The sequence below is a fragment of the Perca flavescens genome, chromosome 22 (assembly GCF_004354835.1).
Source record: "Perca flavescens isolate YP-PL-M2 chromosome 22, PFLA_1.0, whole genome shotgun sequence".
Classification (NCBI taxonomy): domain Eukaryota; kingdom Metazoa; phylum Chordata; class Actinopteri; order Perciformes; family Percidae; genus Perca; species Perca flavescens.
The window spans coordinates 6419974-6443260 of NC_041352.1; the positions used below are offsets into that span (position 1 = coordinate 6419974).

General features: G+C 44.9%; 1 protein-coding gene across 4 annotated transcripts in view; it reads right to left on the bottom strand.

Moving 5' to 3' along the window:
- LOC114549067 (partitioning defective 3 homolog) overlaps window positions 1-23287 on the bottom strand; it is a 387004-nt gene that overhangs the window by 75031 nt on the left and 288686 nt on the right. For all 4 annotated transcript variants that reach the window (XM_028569211.1, XM_028569212.1, XM_028569210.1 and 1 more), the window contains 2 exons: window positions 21007-21135; window positions 8538-8840 (listed from right to left, as the gene is read on the bottom strand). In XM_028569211.1, coding sequence (XP_028425012.1) covers window positions 8538-8840; window positions 21007-21135 — 432 coding nt within the window. The remainder of the gene's footprint in view (window positions 1-8537; window positions 8841-21006; window positions 21136-23287) is intronic.

Here is a 23287-nt window from a genome sequence, read left to right on the forward strand (position 1 = left end):
AGAGAGCAGGCAGGCTGCTTAGTTTTTGGATATTTACCTATTCTTTCAGTCAGGGAGTAACCTCCATCATCTTGACATTGGACAAAACTGATTGTTAATTTGGAAAAAGGGCTGATAATGACTTGATACAATGACAAATTGATTGCTCTAATCCTTTCCACCTTTCTTTTTGTATTCACTGTTATTCAAAGCTATTTTCCTACCTCAATATTCTGTTTGGTCAACCAGCACTACTGTCCCTTATTCTGTTGAGCTCTGCTGTTATGTAAGTTCTTCTTTGCCCAGTTTTTGCTTTTCCATAAGTTATATTTACAGTGAGAGGGAAAGCCCTAAACACTCTGTGATGCCTCTACAAGCTTTCAATTTACAGTAAACAATAACTGGCCTCACTTCACTGGCTGGCAAACCTGAGCCCACAAAAGGAAAAAAAAGCAGCAGTTAGCATCCCTGCCTGACTCTGTGAGGTCACTTTCGTGTGTATGTGTGTGTAACTGAAGATGAAAGCAAGGTGAGGAGCACGAGGAGGCTTCAGAGTCATCTGCTTGCTGCCACGGTTCATGGTGCAAACCCACTCTTCATTCCTCATCTGACCTATTTCTGGTGTGGCTGTGTGGGAGTGGCGGGTAGCAGGGATGAAAGCAGCGATACTATGTTAGCGGGGAGAACCTGTGATTAGTTTATAAAATTGGGTTATCTATCATGTGAAAACATTGAGTTTCTCACAAAGAAACCACAGATTCAAGTAAGAGGCGCACCACATAGTTTGTTATTCAGGGAAAATGGATTTCAGTGATTGAGAAACGTACATCCCACATTTGCTAACAGCATGTTCTCCATGTCCTTTCTTCCAATTAAACGCTGGAACATTTTCAAAACAAATCATCACGTTCACTTTAAATTGTATAGAAAAACTTGCCGGGTTCAGTAAATGCTTGTCTATTTTGGTAATCTCTCCTTGGCGTAGCACAGTCAGTTACGGTGTCAGGCATCGGCAGCCTTCAGGAGTGTTGAGGGGGGATTAACTGTCTATTTGCAGCTGCTGATTGCCGGGTATAAGATGCCCTCCGGTGCCGATCAACAAACAAGGCTTTGGCAGCCCTCGGCCATATTCAAACCTCCCCCCTTCTCAACTCCCCATTTTGTCTGCTGGGGCACGCCTGCTCTAAATGGCATGCTCCCCTTCCTTTCATCTTCTTGTGAAAATTCATTAGGTACTGTATGCATGTCTTCCAGGCTTCCCATTTGAGGGATGTTGATAAAATACATATGCACGTGCAACCTTAATCAGTTTGATCCACTTGATTTAGAGTTGAAGGCGAGCTGGGTCTATATATCTCTCTCACTCTCCCTCTCTCTCGCTCTCTCCCTCTTTCTTGATCTGCTTTCAGGCTGTTTGCTTTCTTAAATGAACGTAATGGTACAAACGGAGGATAAATTGCCTTCTGTGTGCTCCATCTCATCACATCCATCCCACAGGGCCTTCTCCGAAGCGAGGAGGGAGGGTAAAAAAAATGAAAGCACACCCAGAAAAATAATTCACTTGCTTTGCCTGGGAGATACACGTTGCTATCTGTGTAGAACCCCTGCGATAAGGCTGATGTGCATTTGGTGCATTAGGCTCTTGCACTATCGCCACAGCACAGAGCAAGTTGGAAGGTAAGGGCAAAAGTCAGTGTGAGAACGGGTCAGTATATCTGAATCGCACCCTCATTTTGTAACCGATACAGAGTTAACATGGGGCATTCCCAAAGCTGTATAGGGACCGAAGCATCATACAGAGGTTTAGCAGGTGCAGAGGACGTCCTGCAGGCAACAGTACCAACAACTGACCTGGGGATTCACCCAAACTCATTCATTACATCGGCGGCTCTCTCAACAGGGGCTAACACGTAGATGAACTCTTCCCATCACTTTGGTGTCCTTTTTTTACTCTCAATTAGAGCAGGAGAAGGCCCTACTCCACACATTCCCTGTGACACTAATTTCACACCCACACAAGGACACTCAGGGGGAGTAATGGAAAACGCTGAAGATGTCATAGACAAACAAAAAGGCAGCGCCAAAACATGCTGCCAAGGCCCTGGGAATAAAATGTGACACAGTCAGCGTCTACTCAAAGTCGTGTTTAGCTTGGCAGCCTACAGAAGGTGAAGGAACTGGATACACCAGACAAAACACTCTGGAGTAACAGAGATACCAATGAGTGAGTAAAATGTAATTAGTTACAACTAATGTATGTGTCACATTAGAGCAAACTGCTCCTTGATGCTAGACATATCAATTGTATTCCCTTGAGAACAACAAGAAAAAGGCTATTAGAGACTTTAGGGCTGTTATTAAAGTCTTAACGCAGATGCAGGGGTCGTAAAAGATGCATTTGTTTACCAATGAATTATTGAGAGGCGGTATTTAATCAAAGCTACAGATGTTGCAGTCAGAAAGTGTTGGTAATCTCGCTTTGATTGCATCTAAATGAAAATATAGACTATAAAAATCACAAACACTGATTGTTGATTGCGGAGTTAATTACAGACGCTAAATAAGAGACAGCAAACAATAAAAAAAAGCGATTACTTCAGATTGGCTCAGTGATCGTGTGGTTGAGGTTTGTAAGTACTTTCCATCTACATTACTTTAATGGAGTCATCCAATGGTCCATTCCAGCACAGAATAAAACCAAATGATTATGTGCCCCTGTTGCAATGGTACTGAAAATGTTTCTCATCCAAAAAAAAGTAATGGGGTCGAAACCCAGACAAAGAGAATTGTTCTTAGTGATGACGATCCAAACAGTAGTGAGGATATTAAGCTCTTTTGGCCTGTTGCTCTGAACAGCAGGAGGGTAAATTTAAGCAGCAGTGGGCATCTGTAAAGAAACAACAACCTTCATCTGAGGCGTCTCACCGCAGATTAATGTTTCTCACCTCCTGCGTCAACGTCTTCCAGCCTCAGAGTGGGGGGGTGGGAGAGAAATCCTCACAAACTTACAGAGATGAAAAGCCGCTGCGGAAAATGCATTAGCTACCTCTTAATCCAATTTCCAGACCATGCAAAGTGAAGGTTCTGACTGAGTTTTAGTGTGGAGGGAGCATGACGGTAAACACCACAGTGACTTTTTCTTTAGGTGAGGACTCTTTAGGTTCTCTTTCTCTTTCTGCTGCCTGCCTGCCAGCCTCTCTGAAGCTGCTGAGTTGCAGAGGACTTCAAGGGCTTTGCATTGCTGAGCTCCGTGAGCTCCATATCTTTTTTTTCCCTGTGCTTCCCCCCACCTCTTCCTCTCTGTGTCTCTCTGACTCTTCCTCGCCCATGCTCTAAGGAGCTTTAGAAACTAGACTGGGTAATGGGAGCAGCAGTCAATCAAAATTGCCGTTTCAAAGGTGATGCTTTGTTTCACGCTCGCTTCCCACAAATCCCGGCGAGCCTGGCACCTGTCAGGTTGCCGTTCTGAAACGCAGCATCCATCGTCAGTCACCCAAACCCCCACGGTCCCTCGGCAGATGGAGGGGTTGACTTGTCGGCTGCCTGTCGAGAAATGAGGTCATTCTATTTCGCGGGGTCTGACTTTCTTTCTTTGATAATGTGAAACAAAACAACTGGAAAAAAAACAACACTATTCAGGCGTTTACGCCCAAGTAACTTTTACGTAAACTCGGTAACAGAGCCAAATTGACGCTACAGCTTTTTAGGGCGAAAAATGATATGTGTGTTTCTTTTATTTAAGGTCTTAACAAAACTTAACATGAATAAATCCTGGGTTTCTATTGGTGCCCTTTAGTTTTACTGAGTCTGACAGCATTGTCAAAACACCACTGGTGCTGCCAGCTCTAATAACGTGGAGGTTGGTAATAAATTGTCAAATGAGCTCTTGTTGTACCGTGATCCTGTAGAGGAACAGTAAAACCCGATACGGCAGAATGGGCAGGATCTCTAGACACCCAGAGCAACCAGGGGTCCTTGTATCTCCAAGGGTTTATAGGCTCAGGTCTGACTCATTCCAGCTTTACAGTCCCACTGACCTTCCCATTAGAGCTCCATTACCAAAGGTCTATCAGAGAGAGAGGCGTATACCCTGTCTATTTATCCAGCTGCAGCCTCTTCTTATTAACTGTAGTGGATAAACAAGAGTGCAGCTTTGAAAGCTTTGGCGAGTCATGGATGAATGCCTTTATTATGGCATAAAATGAATGCACATGTGTATAAACACATGAAGCATAAAAAGAGCCTAAGATGCAAAACTACAGTATAATGTACAGGAACTGGCAATTGCAGCCATGTGGATCCCACCTCCTCCAAACAGGAGCACCAGCCCACATCAACCAAAGGGCCCCTCAGTGTCTCTAATTAGTTAACTGGATCTAAAAAACCTTCTTCTACTTGACTAAAATATTGTGTTGTATTGACAGCACAGAGGGATGCACAGTAAACAAAGCGATGAGAACTTAGACTCCCGGGTACACCAGCATTGATTGACCTCTTTCCAGCTATGCGGATGTTTGACTAGGTGGCTTTTAGAGATACTGATTAGTTTGAGTGTAGTCATCCTCCAACGCTCACTGCCTCCCGCTCAGCATTTGGTGTGTTTTTCCCAAAGAAGATCGAAAAATAAAAAGGAATGCTGTCAGCAAATTTCAACTCAATTTACTTCCTTTTACTTGGTTCTTGGAACCAATTTTACAAGGTAAGATGTGTGCAGTTGTGCAATGCTTCTAGAGGTCATATGATTATCAGGAGATGGCTTCCACCATGGTAATATCCCCATATAATATTATTTGCTATGCTGTAGGAGATAGTGGCAGATAGCCAACAACAGAGTGCTGTCTTAACTTTGTTTTTATATGTATTTTATGTGTGTTTTAGTAAAATATAAAAAAAAAACAAATAAGCAAATGTATCTTCTCTGTATGGCATGGATTTCTCAAACTCCCTTTGAAACTATTTGGTAAATTGGGTACTACTACACAGTGTGGCCTCTTTCTATTATAGAAAGTAGGGTTGGCAATCAAAATAAATCGGGTACAGGCACTAGTGTGATTTTTGAATTAATTAATTTATGTTTGCATGTTGCCTTGCAGTTTATTCAGGAGTGTTACAACTTGCTAGCTTGCTGACCATTGGCTATAACTTGACTAGAAAATAACTCATATATCCCTGTAAAATAGGATCCCTAATCTGCCCCTTTGATCAGAGTGTGTTTTTCCAGGGCCCACCTCAGAAGGCTGTAACAGTATCCTGGTCAGGGTTAAACACAACTCCTTCGTCTCTTTCATACTGAAGACTGACTGACAGGCAGGAATGAGCAGCCTTCCCTTAACAAACCTCATCAACTTCCTTTTTCCTGACCTTCAAACAGGAAGTTCGGCAGCTCCAAAATGTAAGGTTAAGTAGAAGTGGCAGGGTTAGAAAGTGAAGGAATTGTAAATCATACTGCATCTTAAATGGCAAAAACAAAAGTTCTGAATCCAATTTAGCTGTCTTGATACATGGAAGAGTCAGAAATGATTGCACATTCGGTTGCGTTGGAGCTTTACATTTGACAATGAAATTGCCATTAACTTTCATTTAGAAATGCAAATTACTGTTTATGTTTGTTATGATAGGCAAGCGACAGGAGTCTTGAATCTGAATGTGTTTCAAGCTCCTTTTTGCAAATAGAAAACCTCTGAGCTAAATAAGAACCAGTTATTATTATATCTCAAAGGCAGCAAGACAAATGCTACAGGCACACAGCCGGGCTGGCATACACAAGATATGCAAAGCAGTGAGAGTGCAAAACAAAAATGCAGTGTAAACATGCGGTGCATATTTCAAATCAAATCACAACACTTGTGACAGGTAATCCTATCCCTGCAAATAAAACTCCATACTGCGCTATCAATACCCCAAACTAAATATAAGCTTGTGTTTATAATTAGCATGCAGCACTAAGCTTTTTGTGCTGATATAAACCTGTAAAGGTGAGAATTCACTGTTTCCAAGAAACTTCTAAAACAAGAGAGCAGGAAGGAGAAGAAAAGACGGGTTCTTTTTTATGTTATGTGTTTTTTGAAACTGATGAATTTCAGAGATGACCTGATAAAAAATGATTTTCAATGTTAAAGGATAAAACAATATATATATAGGTTGGGCATCGAGAACCAATTCCTAATCGGAATCGTTTCAAAAATTACGATTCCATCGGAATCGTTTCTTTATTGGAATTGTTTTAGAATCGTTTGGAGGATTTGGTTTCAAATCCGATCATGACTTTCCAATTTAACATGCGCAAGTTTGGGTTTCCGTAGCGGCCAGGTGCTTGTTGTGTTGCAGCCATGGAGCACAGTAAGCGGTGCTCTAGTGTGGCTTTATTTTACGTTGAAAAAGCCCCGTCAAACTGCAACCCACCTTTGAATCAAAATAAAACTTTCCTCTTATTTGTGAAATAAGCATGTGACCCGTTTCAACTCCACCACTCAAAGAATCGGAATCGAGAATCGATAAGAACCGGAATCAAAAGGAAGAATTGGAATTGGAATCAGAATTGTTAAAATCCAAACGATGCCCAACCCATATATATATATATATATATATATATATTGAACAGTGGGTTGTCTAGATGAAATTTGGCTAAATCTAAATTAACCGAAGCAACCAAAACTATTTGAAAAATATATTTTTTAAAAGTCATATCTAAGTAATGAAGCATCTGTTAACAATCAGATCCCTCATGCAGGGGGTGCTTTGTATTTGTCTTTATTACTCTGTGAGCGCCACAAAGCAGATTGCTCTTAATATTCCCTCTGGCAACGGGGAGAAAAAAAAGAGACTAATCACTCAGTGTAGTCTTATGTTAAGGCTTTTATACTGTATCCCTGCACAGAGGTTATTGATATTCCCACTGAGAATCAGTAGCATCATGTCTATCACTGACCAACATCTTAACGTCTTGTGATCTGAATACAATGGCTCATTGAACACCAGTCAAGCATTGCTTTGCCTTCTTTTTTTTCAACTACCTTTCATTAAGTTCTGCTTGGGAAGTGGGATCATTTACAGTAGATAGCGGTTATGACACAGCAAGGCTATCCACAGGAAACATGTGGAGGTAACCTTCACTTTAGACATATGGATCAGTGGCCTTTACTAAGCCCCGGATGTATTGGCACATGGATTTAGCCGGCTATCAGAGGGGCCAGATAACCTTGTCATATCTACTCTGACTGTCATGTGGAGTGTTACAGGATGGAGATTCTGCCTCTGTAAATCCTCTTAAAAAAACATACACACACACTCACAGAGAGGCCCTGTTTCTTGGTCACACAGCTTGGTAACGCATGCAGCCGGTCACCCCACCTGAGCCCAGCAGTGAAAGGTCACAAGCCCCCAAGTGACAGCTGTCAATCACAGGAGGGAGGTATTATCCGATCCATTAATAACATCCTGAAAGGTTCTGGGAGACCATGGGGATAGAAATGTCTTGACTTGTCACCACTGGATATGACCTACAGTACAGGAGACCTGTGGCCCTCACAACACCTTCAACTCAGCAGAGGGAACACACATTTTATAAAAGCAAAATAAGTTTTGGGTTTTTCAAAAACAAGATGCTACAATATAGATCAATTAAGATTAAGATGATTTGAGAGAAATACACTGTTAAGTTATGGTGAATAATAAGAGATAATAAGATAAAATATTTATTTATCCATTTTACAATTCTCTACAATTAAAATGCCTTGTAGAAGATTTCCACCAGCATGTTCCCTGGTTCACTGGTCATCCCAACGCTGGATTGATTTAGGTTTTGCGGACTGTTGGTTGGACTTTGTCGACGGTGTATGATAGGCTTTGTTACGTGAAAAGTAAGTTGTAAAGCTGCACTCCATTTACTGGAGCGATAAAAGACAATAAATACATAAATAAAACATATGTGATAACTTTATGCAGACTTTTTGGCAATCGGCTATCAATACAGTAATATGAAACTAAAGCTCTGCGCGCCGTTGTAGTCACATCAAATATTTGTGTTGACATGGAGGTTATGAGCAATACAATCCCCCAGCGACAAACAAGCTGAAGTCACATGCAGCGTGACTCTCTGAAAGAGGTGTGAGAGGCCGGGAAGGATTAGCTGTGATCCAAGGATAATGGAAAAAAGGACTGCATGATATTAAATTCCAGCACATGGAGAATGACTGATAGGCTCTTGTTGTTGTTTTCCCTTGCCTGTGGATTCTGCCTGCTGCCACGGGGCAATTCCTTGTGGGATGAGGCAGCGATATAACCCTGTGTGAAATTCATTGCTTTTCTGTGCAGCATGAGCAACACAAGTAAAAGTGAGCAAATATAATCACACCACTGCTTATAAATTATAGATGAGGCGTAAATGAACTAGATTGTTGCAAAGCATAAGCACAAGGCCCAAAGCTAGTTAGTGTCGTTTGAATGAACGAGGAAAGGTAGAGAGTTACAAAGCATACTGCTGAGCCTTGAGTATTGTGGATGTTGAGTCAACCGCCTTGCAGCGCCTGCACATGGAGTATGTTTTGGGCGCCCCCTACCTGTCTGGAGCTGCAGGGCGTCCATTGCGTGGCTTGTTGACCTGGGCGTACACAGCCTCCAGGGGTGGACCGTTGTTCTGTGGGTTCAAGGGAAGGGGAGGGCTCTGGGGACTCTGGACGAGATGGTAGTGGTGGTTGTGAGGCTCCATGCTGCTGCTGTCCACCGACGAGTCTAATGATCCGATGCCGGCGTAGGTGTGCTCCTCATCTGAGCTGAAGGCACCACCGACAATGTCTTGGATCTCAGCATATTCCCTCTCCTTAGCCTGCTTTTCCCGAATCTCCCGCATCTTGGCCTGTATTCTGTGATAAACACATTTAAGAGAAGTGTCAATCATCTGGCAAACTAAATATCATGCTCAGAAGTGCCAAATTTCAAAAGGTTTCAGATGATCAGCCTGACAAATTAATTCATTAATTCTTAAGCAGTTAAAAGTGGTCTTGGATGGTTTGAAATGTCTGTAAAATATTGCCAATTCGTTTTCTTGGCCTTTGTGTATTTGGTCAACTTTAGCTAGTGCAAAAGAACCTTTTCAAATTGCCCAATATTAATCTGTTCTTAAAAGATTATTTCTAAATTTTCCAAGGAGTTTAATGTTTATTTTGATGCTTAGGAAGCCTATATACAATATTTGTTTCAGCTCTGCTCATGGAAACACATTCAGTTTCCATGTTGTTTTTACTAAATTGCTTGACTAGGAACTCAGACAAAGATGCTAATTTAGGAATTACATGTTGCTTTGTGAAAAACAAATGTACCTATAGGTAGAAAACAACCACTTGATGGTATTTGAGGTATTGAGTGGCAAGTGGGTAAGAAATGTACAGTAAGGAGGCAACGCAGAGATGGGGTAAAAAATAATTAAAAAAAAGACCTTTGTAATAATCCACCCAAGACTCAGAGAGGCTTACATTCCAATTTTAAAGTTTAATCTCAGATATTGATCAGTCCACACCGGAGGAAGAGGTCTTTCCTCTTCAAACTTTTAAAGTGGCTTTCTTCTTTTACAGTGAGTAACAGGGAATGAGGATGGAGAAAAAATGATTCCACTGTAGTGAGAGAAGACAAGCCATCATATTCAAATATGTGGCTTTCCATGAGCTATTAGAGGGCCGAAGCGGGTGCACTGATCTTATCCCTCAGGTCTTCTAACAAGAGGAGGAGGGAGGGAAACATTCAGCCCTCCTCTTCCTCCTTTCAGCCCCTTCCTCTCCCTCCATGCTGCTCCTCTCCCCAGGACCACTTGCACACAACAGAGCCTTTCACAGGGCTTTTCCTGTCTTAGAGAATGGTTCCATGTGAATGCCCATCTGTCCGCAGCTAACAAGACTCAGTCATGGTGCTGCATGGGAGCGGGGAGAGCTGGCATTGTAGGAGCAGGGAGGTGGACAGTGGGGAGTAGAAAGGAGAAGGGCTGAGGACGGGGGTTTGACCTCCCACTGCGGTGACCCTGGCAGCAGCCTGGTTCCAGATGTTTTATCCCTGCAGTACGGTAACACACACATCCACACACACACACACACACACACACACACACACACACACACACACACACACACACACACACACACACACACACACACACACACACATGCATACAAGAATGCAACCTCCCACTGGTGATAGACTTCCCTATTACCTCGGGTCATAACTGACCTCTGACCCCCCCACCGCTGCTCTTCACAGATGAATGACAGGTTTGGAAGAGAGCTGGAATCCCCCCAAGCCTAACTCTCTCTCCCATGTCTGTGTATTTTAATAACAGTAATCACATTTCAAACAATCCCCATTACTCAATGCCGAATTAACCCAATTCCCACACCCTACCCATAGACTGCCTTGTTTATTTTTAGCTGTCCAAAATCCCATTTTCTGAGCATTATCTGCGGAATGAGATTTTGATGGAGGCCTGATGCAATGTTGCATGATATGCAGTCATCTATAAAGCCTCTAAGCTGGTTTGGTATATTTCTGCATTGTCGCGGACCAGGTACTGTACATTATGGAAATTATCAACTCACAGCACAGTTGTGTGCACTCGGAGTTGTCTCACTTTAGCTTGCCCTGTCAGGAAATAGAAAACAAGCCTCATAGGGAGAAAACACTAATTCCCAGAAGCCCTTTCACCTGCCATCTGGCTAAAGTGATGTCAGATCTCTGCCAGGAAGGATCAGACAATGATGTTACCACAGGTTCACGGAAGTCCGTTGGGATCTCAAAACCCTCTGGCGTTTTATAGACTAATCAGATTCATAAAAATGGCAATATTGACATTTGGGAAGAGATAATGGCCTTGGCTAGACTGGCGACATGAAGCTAAAAGAGAGAGACTTCTCTGCCAGGCCTCAGGAGTCTGACATGGATAAAGCTAATAGGTGCATTTCAATAAAAGGATATTAACGCGCTAAAATACCAAATGAGATACTATGTGAGTCATGCTGTCGCCATTAGTTTCATTACCATCTGGTCTATCTTGTGCTGTATCTTGTGTTTCTTTTATACACTCATCACCTTTGAAAATAAGCTTTTGTTTCTATTCATCACGTCCTTCACATTTTTCTGTGGACAAGTCATGGCTCTTTTGTTCGTACAAAAGATCTGTCCGTCTGTGTGTTTGTGCATAAAACATATCCACAATCCAAACCTGTCAGTCTGCAGTGAGAGGCCTATTCCAACTTGTTCTAGCTATCAGAAAGAAAAGCTGGTATATCATACAATAGTGTTAAGTTTCCACCAGTTAGACTTAGACTTAGACTTCTCTTTATTGATCCCTTTGGGATGACTCCCGCAAGGAAATTAGATTTGTTGGCAGTGGGTCTCATTGTGGCAGCTACATACATAAAATGCTACATTACCTGTGTGATGTTATCAACTGCCCATTCTGACAGCCAGGCCGGGTTGCCAGATATACCTGTAAAAACGTAAACCCAGCGCGCTACAGCTGTATAGTCAGTACAGCCATGAAAGCAGCAAACAAACAAACTGGCTCAACGGAGATAGATTCTACCCGACCTATAAAAAACCCTGGCATGTTTCTGACAGTTGCATGACCAGAGACGTAACAAACCCCGGGTAAATATTGGAGATGTATTTGAAAGATGGAGACAGCTTGGAGCCCAAAAGGTCGCCGAGTTGGCTAATTTCCTCCTGAACAGGTAGCTTAAGCATTAGCTTCAGGCTAATTTTATGTCATTTCAACATTTGTGTACTCACATTGAATGAAAGTACCAGGGTATGTTACTCGCAAAAACAAAGTGAGACACAGCCAGAAATGTGATCCCAACTGGTCCTGGCTAACGCCACCATGCTAACCCTGCTAACCCTGCTAACGTTACCGGAGGACCAGGTAAGCGGGCCATGGCTGTTTACAACGTGTAGCCTGTCCAACGCTTCTCCGTGAACCATCACCTTATCGTGGTGGAGAGGTTTGTGTGTCTCTGTGAACCTGAGGGCTGTGTTGTCTGGAGCTTTGTGCTCCTGGTAGGGTCTCCCAAGGCAAAGTGGTCTCAGGTGAGGGGCCAGACAAAGAATGGTTCAAAAACCCCAATGAAGAAGCAAGGTAGAGATGGAGTGACCCTGCCCGAGGAAGCCCGGGGCCCTGTCTGGAGCCAGGCCCAGACGGGCGGGCTTGTCGGCGAGCGCCTGGTGGCGGGTTTGCCACGGAGCCCGGCCGGGCACAGCCCGAACAAGCTCGTGGCTCCCATCTCTCCAGCCCATGGGCCCACCACCTGTGGGAGGAACCGTTGGGGTCGGGTGCGATGCCACATGGGTGGCAGTGAAGGTCAGGGGCCTCGACGGACCAGACCCGGGCGGCAGACGCTGGCTCTGGGGACGTGGAACGTCACCTCTCTGTGGGGGGAAGGAGCCGGAACTGGTGCGGGAGGTGGAGCGCTACCGGTTAGATCTGGTGGGGCTTACCTCTCGCACAGTCTCGGTTCTGGAACCATACTCCTGGATAGGGGTTGGACTCTTTTCTTCTCCGGAGTTGCCCAGGGTGTGAGGCGCCGGGCGGGTGTGGGGATACTCACAAGCCCCGGCTGGCGCCTGTGTGTTGGAGTTTACCCCGTGGACGAGAGGGTCGCCTCCCTCGCCTGCGGGTTGTGGGGGAAAACTCTGACTGTTGTTTGTCCATATGCACCAAACAGGAGTTCGGAGTATTCGGCCTTCTTGGAGACCTTGACTGGAGTCCTGCATGGGGCTCCAGTGGGGGGACTCCATTGTTCTGCTGGGGGACTTCAACGCACACGTGGGCAATGATGGAGACACCTGGAGAGGCGTGATTGGGAGGAACGGCCTCCCTGATCTAAACCAGAGTGGTTGTTTGTTGTTGGACTTCTGTGCTAGTCATGGATTGTCTATAACGAACACCATGTTCGAACATAGGGATGCTCATAAGTGTACCTGGTACCAGAGCACCCTAGGCCGAAGGTCAATGATCGATTTCATAATCGTTTCATCTGATCTGAGGCCGTATGTTTTGGACACTCGGGTGAAGAGAGGGGCAGAGCTGTCAACCGATCACCATCTGGTGGTGAGTTGGGTCAGGGGTGGGGAAGACTCTGGACAGACCTGGTAAGCCCAAACGTGTAGTGCGGGTAAATTGGGAACGTCTGGAGGAGGCCCCTGTCCGACAGACTTTCAACTCACACCTCCGGGCGGAGCTTTTCGTGCATCCCTGTGGAGGCTGGGGGCATTGAACCCGAGTGGACAATGTTCAAAGTTTCCATTGCTGAAGCTGCGGCGAGGCTGTGGTCTTAGGATCTTAGGTGCCTCAAGGGGCGGTAACCCACGAACACCGTGGTGGACACCAGTGGTCAGGGAAGCCGTCCGACTGAAGAAGGAGTCCTTCCGGGATATGTTATCTCGGAGGACTCCGGAGGCGGTTGCAGGGTACCGAGGGGCCCGAAGGGCTGCAGCCTCTGCCGTGAAAGAGGCAAAGCAGCGGGTGTGGGAGAAGTTTGGAGAAGACATGGAGAAGGACTTTCGGTCGGCACCAAAGTGTTTCTGGAAAACTGTTCGCCACCTCAGGAGGGGAAGGGGAACCATCCAAGCTGTGTACAGTAAGGATGGGACACTGTTGACCTCCACTGAGGAGGTAATAGGGCGGTGGAAGGAGCACTTTGAGGAACTCCTGAATCCGACTAATCGCCCTCTATGTTAGAGGCAGAGCTGGAGGATAACGGGGATTGTCGCCGATTTCCCAGGCGGAAGTCACTGATGTAGTCAAACAACTACACGGTGGCAAAGCCCCGGGATTGATGAGATCCGTCCAGAAATGCTCAAGGCTCTGGGTGTGGAGGGGCTGTCCTGGTTGACACGCCTCTTCAACATTGCGTGGAAGTCTGGGACGGTGCCAAAGGAGTGGCAGACTGGGGTGGTGGTTCCTCTTTTTAAAAGGGGACCAGAGGGTGTGTGCCAATTATAGGGGTATCACACTTCTCAGCCTCCCTGGTAAAGTCTACTCCAAGGTGCTGGAAAGGAGGGTTCGGCCGATAGTCGAACCTCGGGTTGAGGAGGAACAATGCGGATTCCGTCCTGGTCGTGGAACAACGGACCAGCTTTTCACTCTCGCAAGGATCCTGGAGGGAGCCTGGGAGTATGCCCAACCGGTCTACATGTGTTTTGTGGATTTGGAGAAGGCGTATGACCGGGTCCCCCGGGAGATACTGTGGGAGGTGCTGCGGGAGTATGGGGTGAGGGGTCTCTACTCAGGGCCATCCAATCTCTGTATGACCAAAGTGAGAGCTGTGTCCGGGTTCTCGGTAGTAAGTCGGACTCGTTTCAGGTGAGGGTTGGCCTCCGCCAGGGCTGCGCTTTGTCACCAATCCTGTTTGTAATATTTATGGACAGGATATCGAGGCGTAGTCGGGGTGGGGAGGGGTTGCAGTTTGGTGGGCTGGGGATCTCATCGCTGCTCTTTGCAGATGATGTGGTCCTGATGGCATCATCGGCCTGCGACCTTCAGCACTCACTGGATCGGTTCGCAACCGAGTGTGAAGCGGTTGGGATGAGGATCAGCACCTCTAAATCGGAGGCCATGGTTCTCAGCAGGAAACCGATGGAATGCCTTCTCCAGGTAGGGAATGAGTCCTTACCCCAAGTGAAGGAGTTCAAGTACCTTGGGGTTTTGTTCGCGAGTGAGGGGACAATGGAGCGGGAGATTGGTCGGAGAATCGGGCGCAGGGGTGCGGTATTGCATTCAATCTATCGCACCGTTGTGACGAAAAGAGAGCTGAGCCAGAAGGCAAAGCTCTCGATCTACCGGTCAGTTTTCGTTCCTACCCTCACCTATGGTCATGAAGGCTGGGTCATGACCGAAAGAACGAGATCCAGGGTACAAGCGGCGAAATGGGTTTCCTCAGGAGGGTGGCTGGCGTCTCCCTTAGAGATAGGGTGAGAAGCTCAGTCATCCGTGAGGAGCTCGGAGAGAGCCGCTGCTCCTGCGTCGAAAGGAGCCAGTTGAGGTGGTTCGGGCATCTGGTAAGGATGCCCCCTGGGCGCCTCCCTAGGGAGGTGTTCCAGGCACGTCCAGCTGGGAGGAGGCCTCGGGGAAGACCCAGGACTAGGTGGAGGGATTATATCTCCAACCTGGCCTGGGAACGCCTCGGGATCCCCCAGTCGGAGCTGGTTAATGTTGCTCGGGAAAGGGAAGTTTGGGGTCCCCTGCTGGAGCTGCTCCCCCCGCGACCCGACACCGGATAAGCGGACGAAGATGGATGGATGGATGGATGGAGCCTGTCCAACGACCGTAGCCGACAATGGTGAGTTATTTTAAGCCAAGAGAGGGAGGCTGTAAACCTATGAGTTTGCAGTGTTTTTAGCGATTGTTGCCGTAATTCTAAGCCAATAAAGTGTGTTCAGTCGGCTGGAGAGGACGGCAAGGTTGTTGTGCTTTTAGCGGTTCCTACCGTAATTCTTAGCTGAAAAAGTGTGTCTGTCAGTTGGGTACAGAGCTCTGCGTGAGCACGGGCTTCTATGACTGTCAATATAGCCAGCATCTACCGTTAGCTACTCCGCTGTGCTGTGGAGTAATGTCTGGTTATGTGAGACAAGCGTCTAGCGACATTGTTGTTAGCGACTTTAGCGCGCTTTGAAGGAGGGTCTGGCAAAGCGAGACTATGGATGCTGCGGTCTCAGCCTGGTAACCTCCATAAACTTCGAGTCTGAGGAGGAGGGGGTGGGGGAGACGACTCTCTCCAGTATTTTGAATTTATACTGCAGTAACTATTTTAAACACTAGCTGTCAGTATTACATATTGCACCTTTAATTAATCTACTAGATGGATTGCCAAAAAAGTTGGCACCAAATGGTTTGCTGAGGAGGAATCCAAATAACTTTGGTAACATTTTTGAATTTTGATCTAATGCCACCATGAGGTTGGGGGAATTGCGTTGAGATTTCCTACACACATATTCATGTTCCCCTCAGGATGAATTGTACAACTTTGATCATCCTTTTCATGCAGCGCCATCATGAGGTCGAAATGTAAATGTATCAGATAATCTGGTCCATCGCCAAATACCTCCAAAACTAATGACTTTCCCATCAGCCTCAGCTGTATTTTGAGTTTAGGGCCATTTGGCATGTTAAAACACTAGATGGTGACCAAGGTAAACATTACACTTACTAAATGTAAACATGTTACCACTGTGACATTAGCATTTAGCCTCACAGAGTTGTGTGGCTAAAAGAATTTGCAAAATAGTTACTGTCAACATATTTCACTTGTTTAAGCTATAATAGTTAAATTTAAAAAAAAGGGCCCCAATCCTGAATACCCAACCATTCACCACAACCTCCTCCCTATGACTTCTATGCAGAGTTCAGCAAAACATCACACAAATTAGTAGTTTATGAATGTATTTAGTAGGGAACAGGATTGGAATTTGAAAGCCATTTTATTGCTTTGTAATAGGCTGATTAGCTATAACCTTACATCCACACCTGCTCACTGTGTTCTTCTTAGGCAACCTTCAACTGCTGCTCCACTTCCAACTCTCCTTCCCCCACTTTCTCCTGAGAGACCACCCCCGCGCTGTACCATATATACTCCATTAGCCAATTAATGGCCCAGCATGTTAACATTGAGGAAAGTGCTGCCCACACTAAACACATTATTACTGTACAGCCCCAATTACCAGCCCTTCTCCTCTCCTCTTACAAGATACAACGTTTGAGAAGAGAGGACACTGTAGCTTTTAATGCAACCAGCCCGGGGATATTTTATTTCAAAAAGGGGACAATCGAGCTGTAGTGCTTCATTGCAGCCCAACTGTGGATTTTCATTTTCCTTTTAATTAGACTGATGACAAAAAAGAAGATAATTCCTCTATTACATCAGTAACTGCTCAGTTTCTCCATGTGTGGTCTGTGTTTTACTCCATATTCTTAGAAGTACAATTGACCTCACATGTACCTTTAAATAAAATAACAATGCCTACTTGCTTGTTATTCATAACAGTGCTGTGGAAAGTAATTTCCTCCTGGCTAAAAGATAGTCTAGACAGTCTATGAGGTTTTTTAGGGCAGTTCAAGTTCAACCCCTAATCCAGTGACTGGCCATGTCTTCAAGAAAATTATGTGTCAGCCAGATGACAATATGTTTTCTTTAACATTCCTCCCTTTCAACTTTTCTGTTCTCCGTTATTTTTTCTGTCATTCATTTTCACTAAATTAACTGTGGATACATTCACATCAACTAAAACTGAATTTGCAATGATATCATTGCCGAAGCTTCATTTCAGCACATGAATGTTAAAGCAGAAGACTGTAACATCAAGTAATTACTTTAACACATCATATTGGTAGACAGGCTTGGGGTGAACTGGTAGCAAAGAGTCAGCCCACCTCAAGTCCTTCCTCACTACACTGAATAAATCTCACTATTTATCTAACAGGGCTGCTTTTTGGACCAACAAAGCCAGCAGACTCCTTCTCCATATGTTTGTCAATGTGTAAGCTACCCAAGGGAGGCAAGGGGGAGATGCAGAAGAAGGGGGGGGCTGTCTGTACTCAGACACTCATTTTGAAGTCAACATACTTAGAAGCTTGAAAGCCTGCCTCTTCAATATGCATTGTTACCGTGGTGGATGAAACAGAATGTATTTGCTCTTTTACTTTCTCATCCAGCTGCCTTGAATAGATTTTTCTTTTCAATCCCGCCTCACCAAAACTTATTCCATTGTTCTGAAGTGCAGAATGTATCTGAAGCTAATCAAAGTGCAGTAAATGACTGCATGCAGCTGTCTGTGCAGAATCGCAAACCTACCATAGCCCATCTTTTGTGTTGACCCTTGGCCCATAACAGCATAATGCAATCACAGAGATAATTGTCCAACTTCCGTGGTGTTAATTCACAGTGTTAACAATCACATTAACTTGCTGTAGGTATCAATATAATTACAAATGTAATCACACTTCCCAATCAGCCAGTTGGAGCTTCCTTTGAACTCACTATGCAAATGGGACTCAAATAGGACACTGAAATAATGAGATGGTTTGACAAAGTGGAATTATAACGTTGGCACCACAATCACTGTGATAAAAAAACTAAAAAGAAAGGGTGGGCCTTATAGCAAATTGTCTTATTTCTTTTTTATTAGTGGCACTTCAGTGTATCCCGAACATTGTATAATAGAAGAACTTCTCCTTTGTTAAAGAAAAGACCACATTCTCATGCCTGATCCAGTTTTGCGGTTTGTCAATATGAATTGTGCCGACTGACCCACTCCAGAATCACTACTCAGGTTTTGTTTGTCTAGAGTCAGCAGGAAGTCAACAAACAAGAAGAAGCAGGCAACTGTCGAGGATAAAAAAAGCAGTGACGTGTTCTGCTGTGGTCTGGGGAGCGGGTACACAGAGAGTAGCAGTGGAGTGCTGCCCGCTGATTAGAAGCCAACCGAAGCCAAGCAGATAAGAGAGAATGGACATCATAATCAGCTGCCACAGAGAAAGACAGAGAGAATGGAGTTCAGTTCAGGCGGAAAATGAAGAAGGAACATTGTCAGGTTGTCTTTGTGTGCTTGCCTCTTTGGCCGGGAAAATATAGTTTCAGGACTAGCGTGTGCAGAGATAAGTCAAAGACTGATAGAAGCTCCAGCAACACCACCTGCCCTCTGTCTCTTTCTTTCTCTCCCTTCTCCCCCATGGCCTTGTATGAATGAGTGCCATAGTCACAGAAACGGGTGCTCTCCAACCCACCCAAGGTCCAATCAGAGAGCTTGTTGTCTCCACAGTCCTCTCAACATGAGCCAATCAGATAGGGGTGTCTTGGGTGCTGTCCACAGGCATAAAGAGACCAGAGTAATGGCTGCCACCGCTGGGATAAACAAAGATTTAGATCAGCCTAACCACGGATGCTAATGTCGCCTTGATGAGGCATGAAAACAGTCAATCACAGGAGCTGTATAAAATAAAATAAAAGATTTTAGCAAAACAAATGCTGCTGATGACCACCTCCATCAAGTGGATGCACTGCACTGTGCTTTATCTAGCAATGCAGTCAAAGTTTTATGTACTCTCCTCTCTATCATCTTCCATCCATAAGAGGCTGACAAGATATCAACAAAGCAACATTTGTACTACAAAATAAACGGGTTGTGGCTGCAAGGACCGCAGACCAAACCATAAATTGCATGAATCATATCAAGGTCAGAGTTTTAAATATATAACCATAGCTGCCTTATTGCAGGGTAAAAAGGGCAGGTTTTTATGAATTAATCTGTCTCACCTCTTTGCTGACTCCTATTTTGAATTGCTAAAAGCTGCTGTCTGCTGAAATTAATGATCGCTAATGTCAGCCGAGCCGGGAGTTTGGCTGCAGCCCATCCCGGGTCGTGCTTGAAACACTGTGCTGGCTGACGATTGCCAGCGTCGAAAACCTGTTACGGTCCAATCCATAATTTCATGAACGCACTCTGAAATGGTCCTGTCTCTGGGGCAGCTCTCTAATCAATCAGATTGTTTGCCCTAAGCAGAGAACTAAGACAATCAAATGTAGCACCTTGGAGTAATGCAGTACTGCAACCAAAAAATACAAGAAGTAATGGATTTCTGAGCTGTCGTCCTGCTGAACCCTAATGCTTTGAATATCGACTTGTCTTCATGGCAGGTTGGCTTATTATTACCCACCCCAATTTCCCTCCGGATTCTCTTTCCATTAAACAAGGGACAATCCCAGCCTGGCTGAGTGATGGGATTTGGGAACAGGTACAAAAGGAAAGAATTAGGTTGCCCTCCTGCACAGGCAGCTGAGACCGGAGCTCACACATGCAGAACGGACACAAACAAGACAGGGAATGAGAACGTGCTGCAAGACAAGTAGCAGACGGAGAAATTGGGTGACAGCGGTGAAAGAAAAGAAGTAGGATCTAAATAGTGTGTATGTGTTTGTGGGGAGGGAGGGGTTGTGGGGGGCATGTTCTCCACATATCTCATGCCCACTGTGCGTCTGTGTCGATTCTGCTGCTTACCATGACAGTCGTCTGGGAGCTTCTCAAAAGGGACGGATCTGGATGGAAAGCCAGGCATGCTGGTCTCCAGGGTGCACAGAGGGAAATGTGTTAGGCCCTCAGCCAGAGGGGCTCGCACCCTCAGTGGAGAAGACCATCACTGCAAGTCATAGTTGAATACCAAAAAGAAATGCGCTACAGCTTTTTGAGCAAGGCCTCCAGATGTTCCATTCAGCAAGGGAGAGGGCCTTGTGTGTTTGTTTTTTGTGTGTGTGTGTGTGCACACACTTGTTTGTGTTTGTGGTACCATGCATTTTTGACAGCCATCCATCCTTCTCTCCCTTCGCCGTAAGAGGGAGCGGTATCAAGCCCTATTGTTTCTATTCAATTAGCTGTCATTACGCACCGCAGTTTGATTACTGAGTTCATTTGGCTGGTGGAGAACAATAGAGGCAGCAAGCTGTCTTTTATTCACCCTGCCACCAATATCGTCTTCCCTGGTGGAGAGAATTAAATGGGGCTTGTCTTTAAGGGATGAGGCGCACGCGGCAAAACCAATGGCTCGCCTTATTCTTCTTGACGTCCTGATGTCCACAAACACTAGAGGACACAGAGCCAAGAGGGGCGGATTAAAGCGAACAGCGTATTCTTGAGCGATTAACAACCTGGCCGAGCTGCAGGAGTAGACAAATGCAGTGCCACATCGATTTCACTATTATAATGAGCACCATTCCATCATGTCAAATCCACAGGGGCCTACGAGCACCATTAAGAGGTCAGCGCCTCTGAATGGCACAGGCAACAACAATCCATAAATGATCTATTTAATGTACTGATATAAAAGAAAGGGACTTTTCACAAATTGACGTCGGAGTACTTTCCCAGAATTTCCCAACCTTGCTCCGCCATTTTGCTAATTAGGTAGTTTGCTAATTTCCCGGTTAGCAGTGCTTTTTTTTCAGCTGGGACTTAATTGTTGAAGCTTTTAGCGAGCCAAAGCTCTGTCTGAGCACTCACCTCTCTTGTTCCAGCCTCATCCGCAAGGTCTCCTCCTCTGACGCCTGCATGTCCTCAGCTTTAGATTTACTGGAGCCCTTTCTCTCCATCCTGTCTCCTGGTCGCTCATCCCTCCGGTGCTTTCCAAACCTGAGTAAAAGAGAACGGCAGAGAGGATTTAATTGAGGCCCAGACTTTAATAATTTCCAACCCAATATGGACATTTATTTTTACAGCAGCATGTCCCTTCTTTGTGCGGGGAAATTCAGGTGAAATACTCGGTAGGAAATTAAAGTGTCAAACTGTCAAAATCTTCAGGTCGGGATTGCACTGGGAAGACAGCTCAGGGGGAGTCTCCCCCGGCACCCATTCGTTATTGAAAGAATAACTTGGCTTTTTTCATATAAATGCAATCAAAATGCATCAAGCCATATCAAAAGATAACTCAACGTGGTGAATTCCCTCCCTGCCAAGTCTCGATCCAGGACAGCAGAAACAATTCAGTGTGTGGTGTTAAGAGTAAGTCTGGAAAGTGGAAAATGGCAAAAAAAAAAGAAAAAGAAAAATCTTTTTAAAAGTAAGGATGCGCTCCACGTTCCCTCCCTGAGCTGTAGAGTTTACTTAGAGTGATGGGAGCAGTGACAGCTCATGATTTAATTTTGAGCGAGGAGGGAACAAACTACCTGCAACCGGGCAAATTGTAAGTTGAGGAAACAACGGAGCTCGCCGGCATCATTTGTAACTTTCGAGGCAGCGTCGCAAACTTTTACATTTTAATGACGGAGTGACAAACTGGTGGCGGTAAATCCGTTACAGCTTTACAGCGAGGTGAGAATAAGCCAATCCAAAGATCGTAAATTCCTTAGGCCGACCGAGCTGGGTGCTGGGTGAATAAATGACTGGAGACTGGCTGACTGAGGGGTGTGAGAATATGATGAGGAATGGAAAATGAAAGGAGCTATGCAGTTGACACGGAGTGCAGTACATTTACAGGGCTGCACACTCACAAACTAAATATGTGGACAACTCTATTAACTGACTCCACTGGCTGAGACTTCATTACTCATGACAATGTGCTCGTGGATAACACAACAGCTGTCAACTTTTTTACATGTGCACAGGACTTCGAGATAAAGGATAAACGCTCTGATGAGACAGAACAGGAAATGCCATATCATGAAAGTATGATGTCATTTCCTGCTGATCCCCATTGGTGCCACCTGTGAAGGAAATGCAAAATGACAGGATACAGAAAAAGGAAGTACTACAGACAGATATCCAGGACGTGCACATGATTTGCACATGGAGATAAAAGCACATCTGTACAGCATATGCAGAAAATACAGTTTTACTTGTCTACTTTGACCTATGGTGTGTGGTTTTCAATATGTATGGGCATGAAAACCCTAATTAAATATGCATATGGAGAATGCAACCATTTGGACACCATGTTTACAGGTTAAACAATTTATTTATTATTCTATAATTACACTTGAGAGATTGTTTCATGAAATAGGTGAGGATTGGTCACTGCACGGACATTAATGGTATAATTAAGGCTATTGTGGATGCACCAGGGGAGGCATTGGGGCATATCAGCCTTTAATCATGGGGGAAGCAGGGGAGGCTCAACACTTGCTATACATAAATACCAAATGGGAGTCAGAGTTAAATATAAAAATCTCAGCACAAGGAGGTACAAAATGTGTTTAACACAGCTCTAACTGACGGGTCTGAAAAGAGTTCTGATGGAAGAACCCAAATCAAATGCATCCAACTAGCCTCCCAGCAAGCAGTGGGGGCTTGTGGTGACCTGGAGGCAAATCATTAACCTGAGGAGTCAGATGGTTTGTTACACAGAACCATCTGAGAAGCCATAATTGGAAACTGTTTGGAAAAGGGCAGGCATTCTCAAAAAATACCTTGCAGGTGATTAGATAAACCATCTGTCTATCACGTCCACCATTGTTGTTTTGAACGAACAGTTGCGGCAGTCACACACACCTAAACCTCGCCCGTAGCTGCCAGTAGCTCCTAACAGGATGCTGATTGGTCCAGTGAGCTGGTAGTTCAGACACAAACGCATTACTTGAACCCTGACAAAATGGATTTTCGTGTGGTATGTGATTCCGTGATTCTAGTGTGATCTCGTGATGTTGCGAGAATCCAGCTGCCGTTCAAGGTAAGCAAATCATACCAAGGCTGCAAAAAAAGTGTTTTTGGGACAATAAAACAATTATGAATAATTGTATATAACTGCACTGTAGAGTATCTCAGGAAGGTTAAAGAGATTACATAAGGA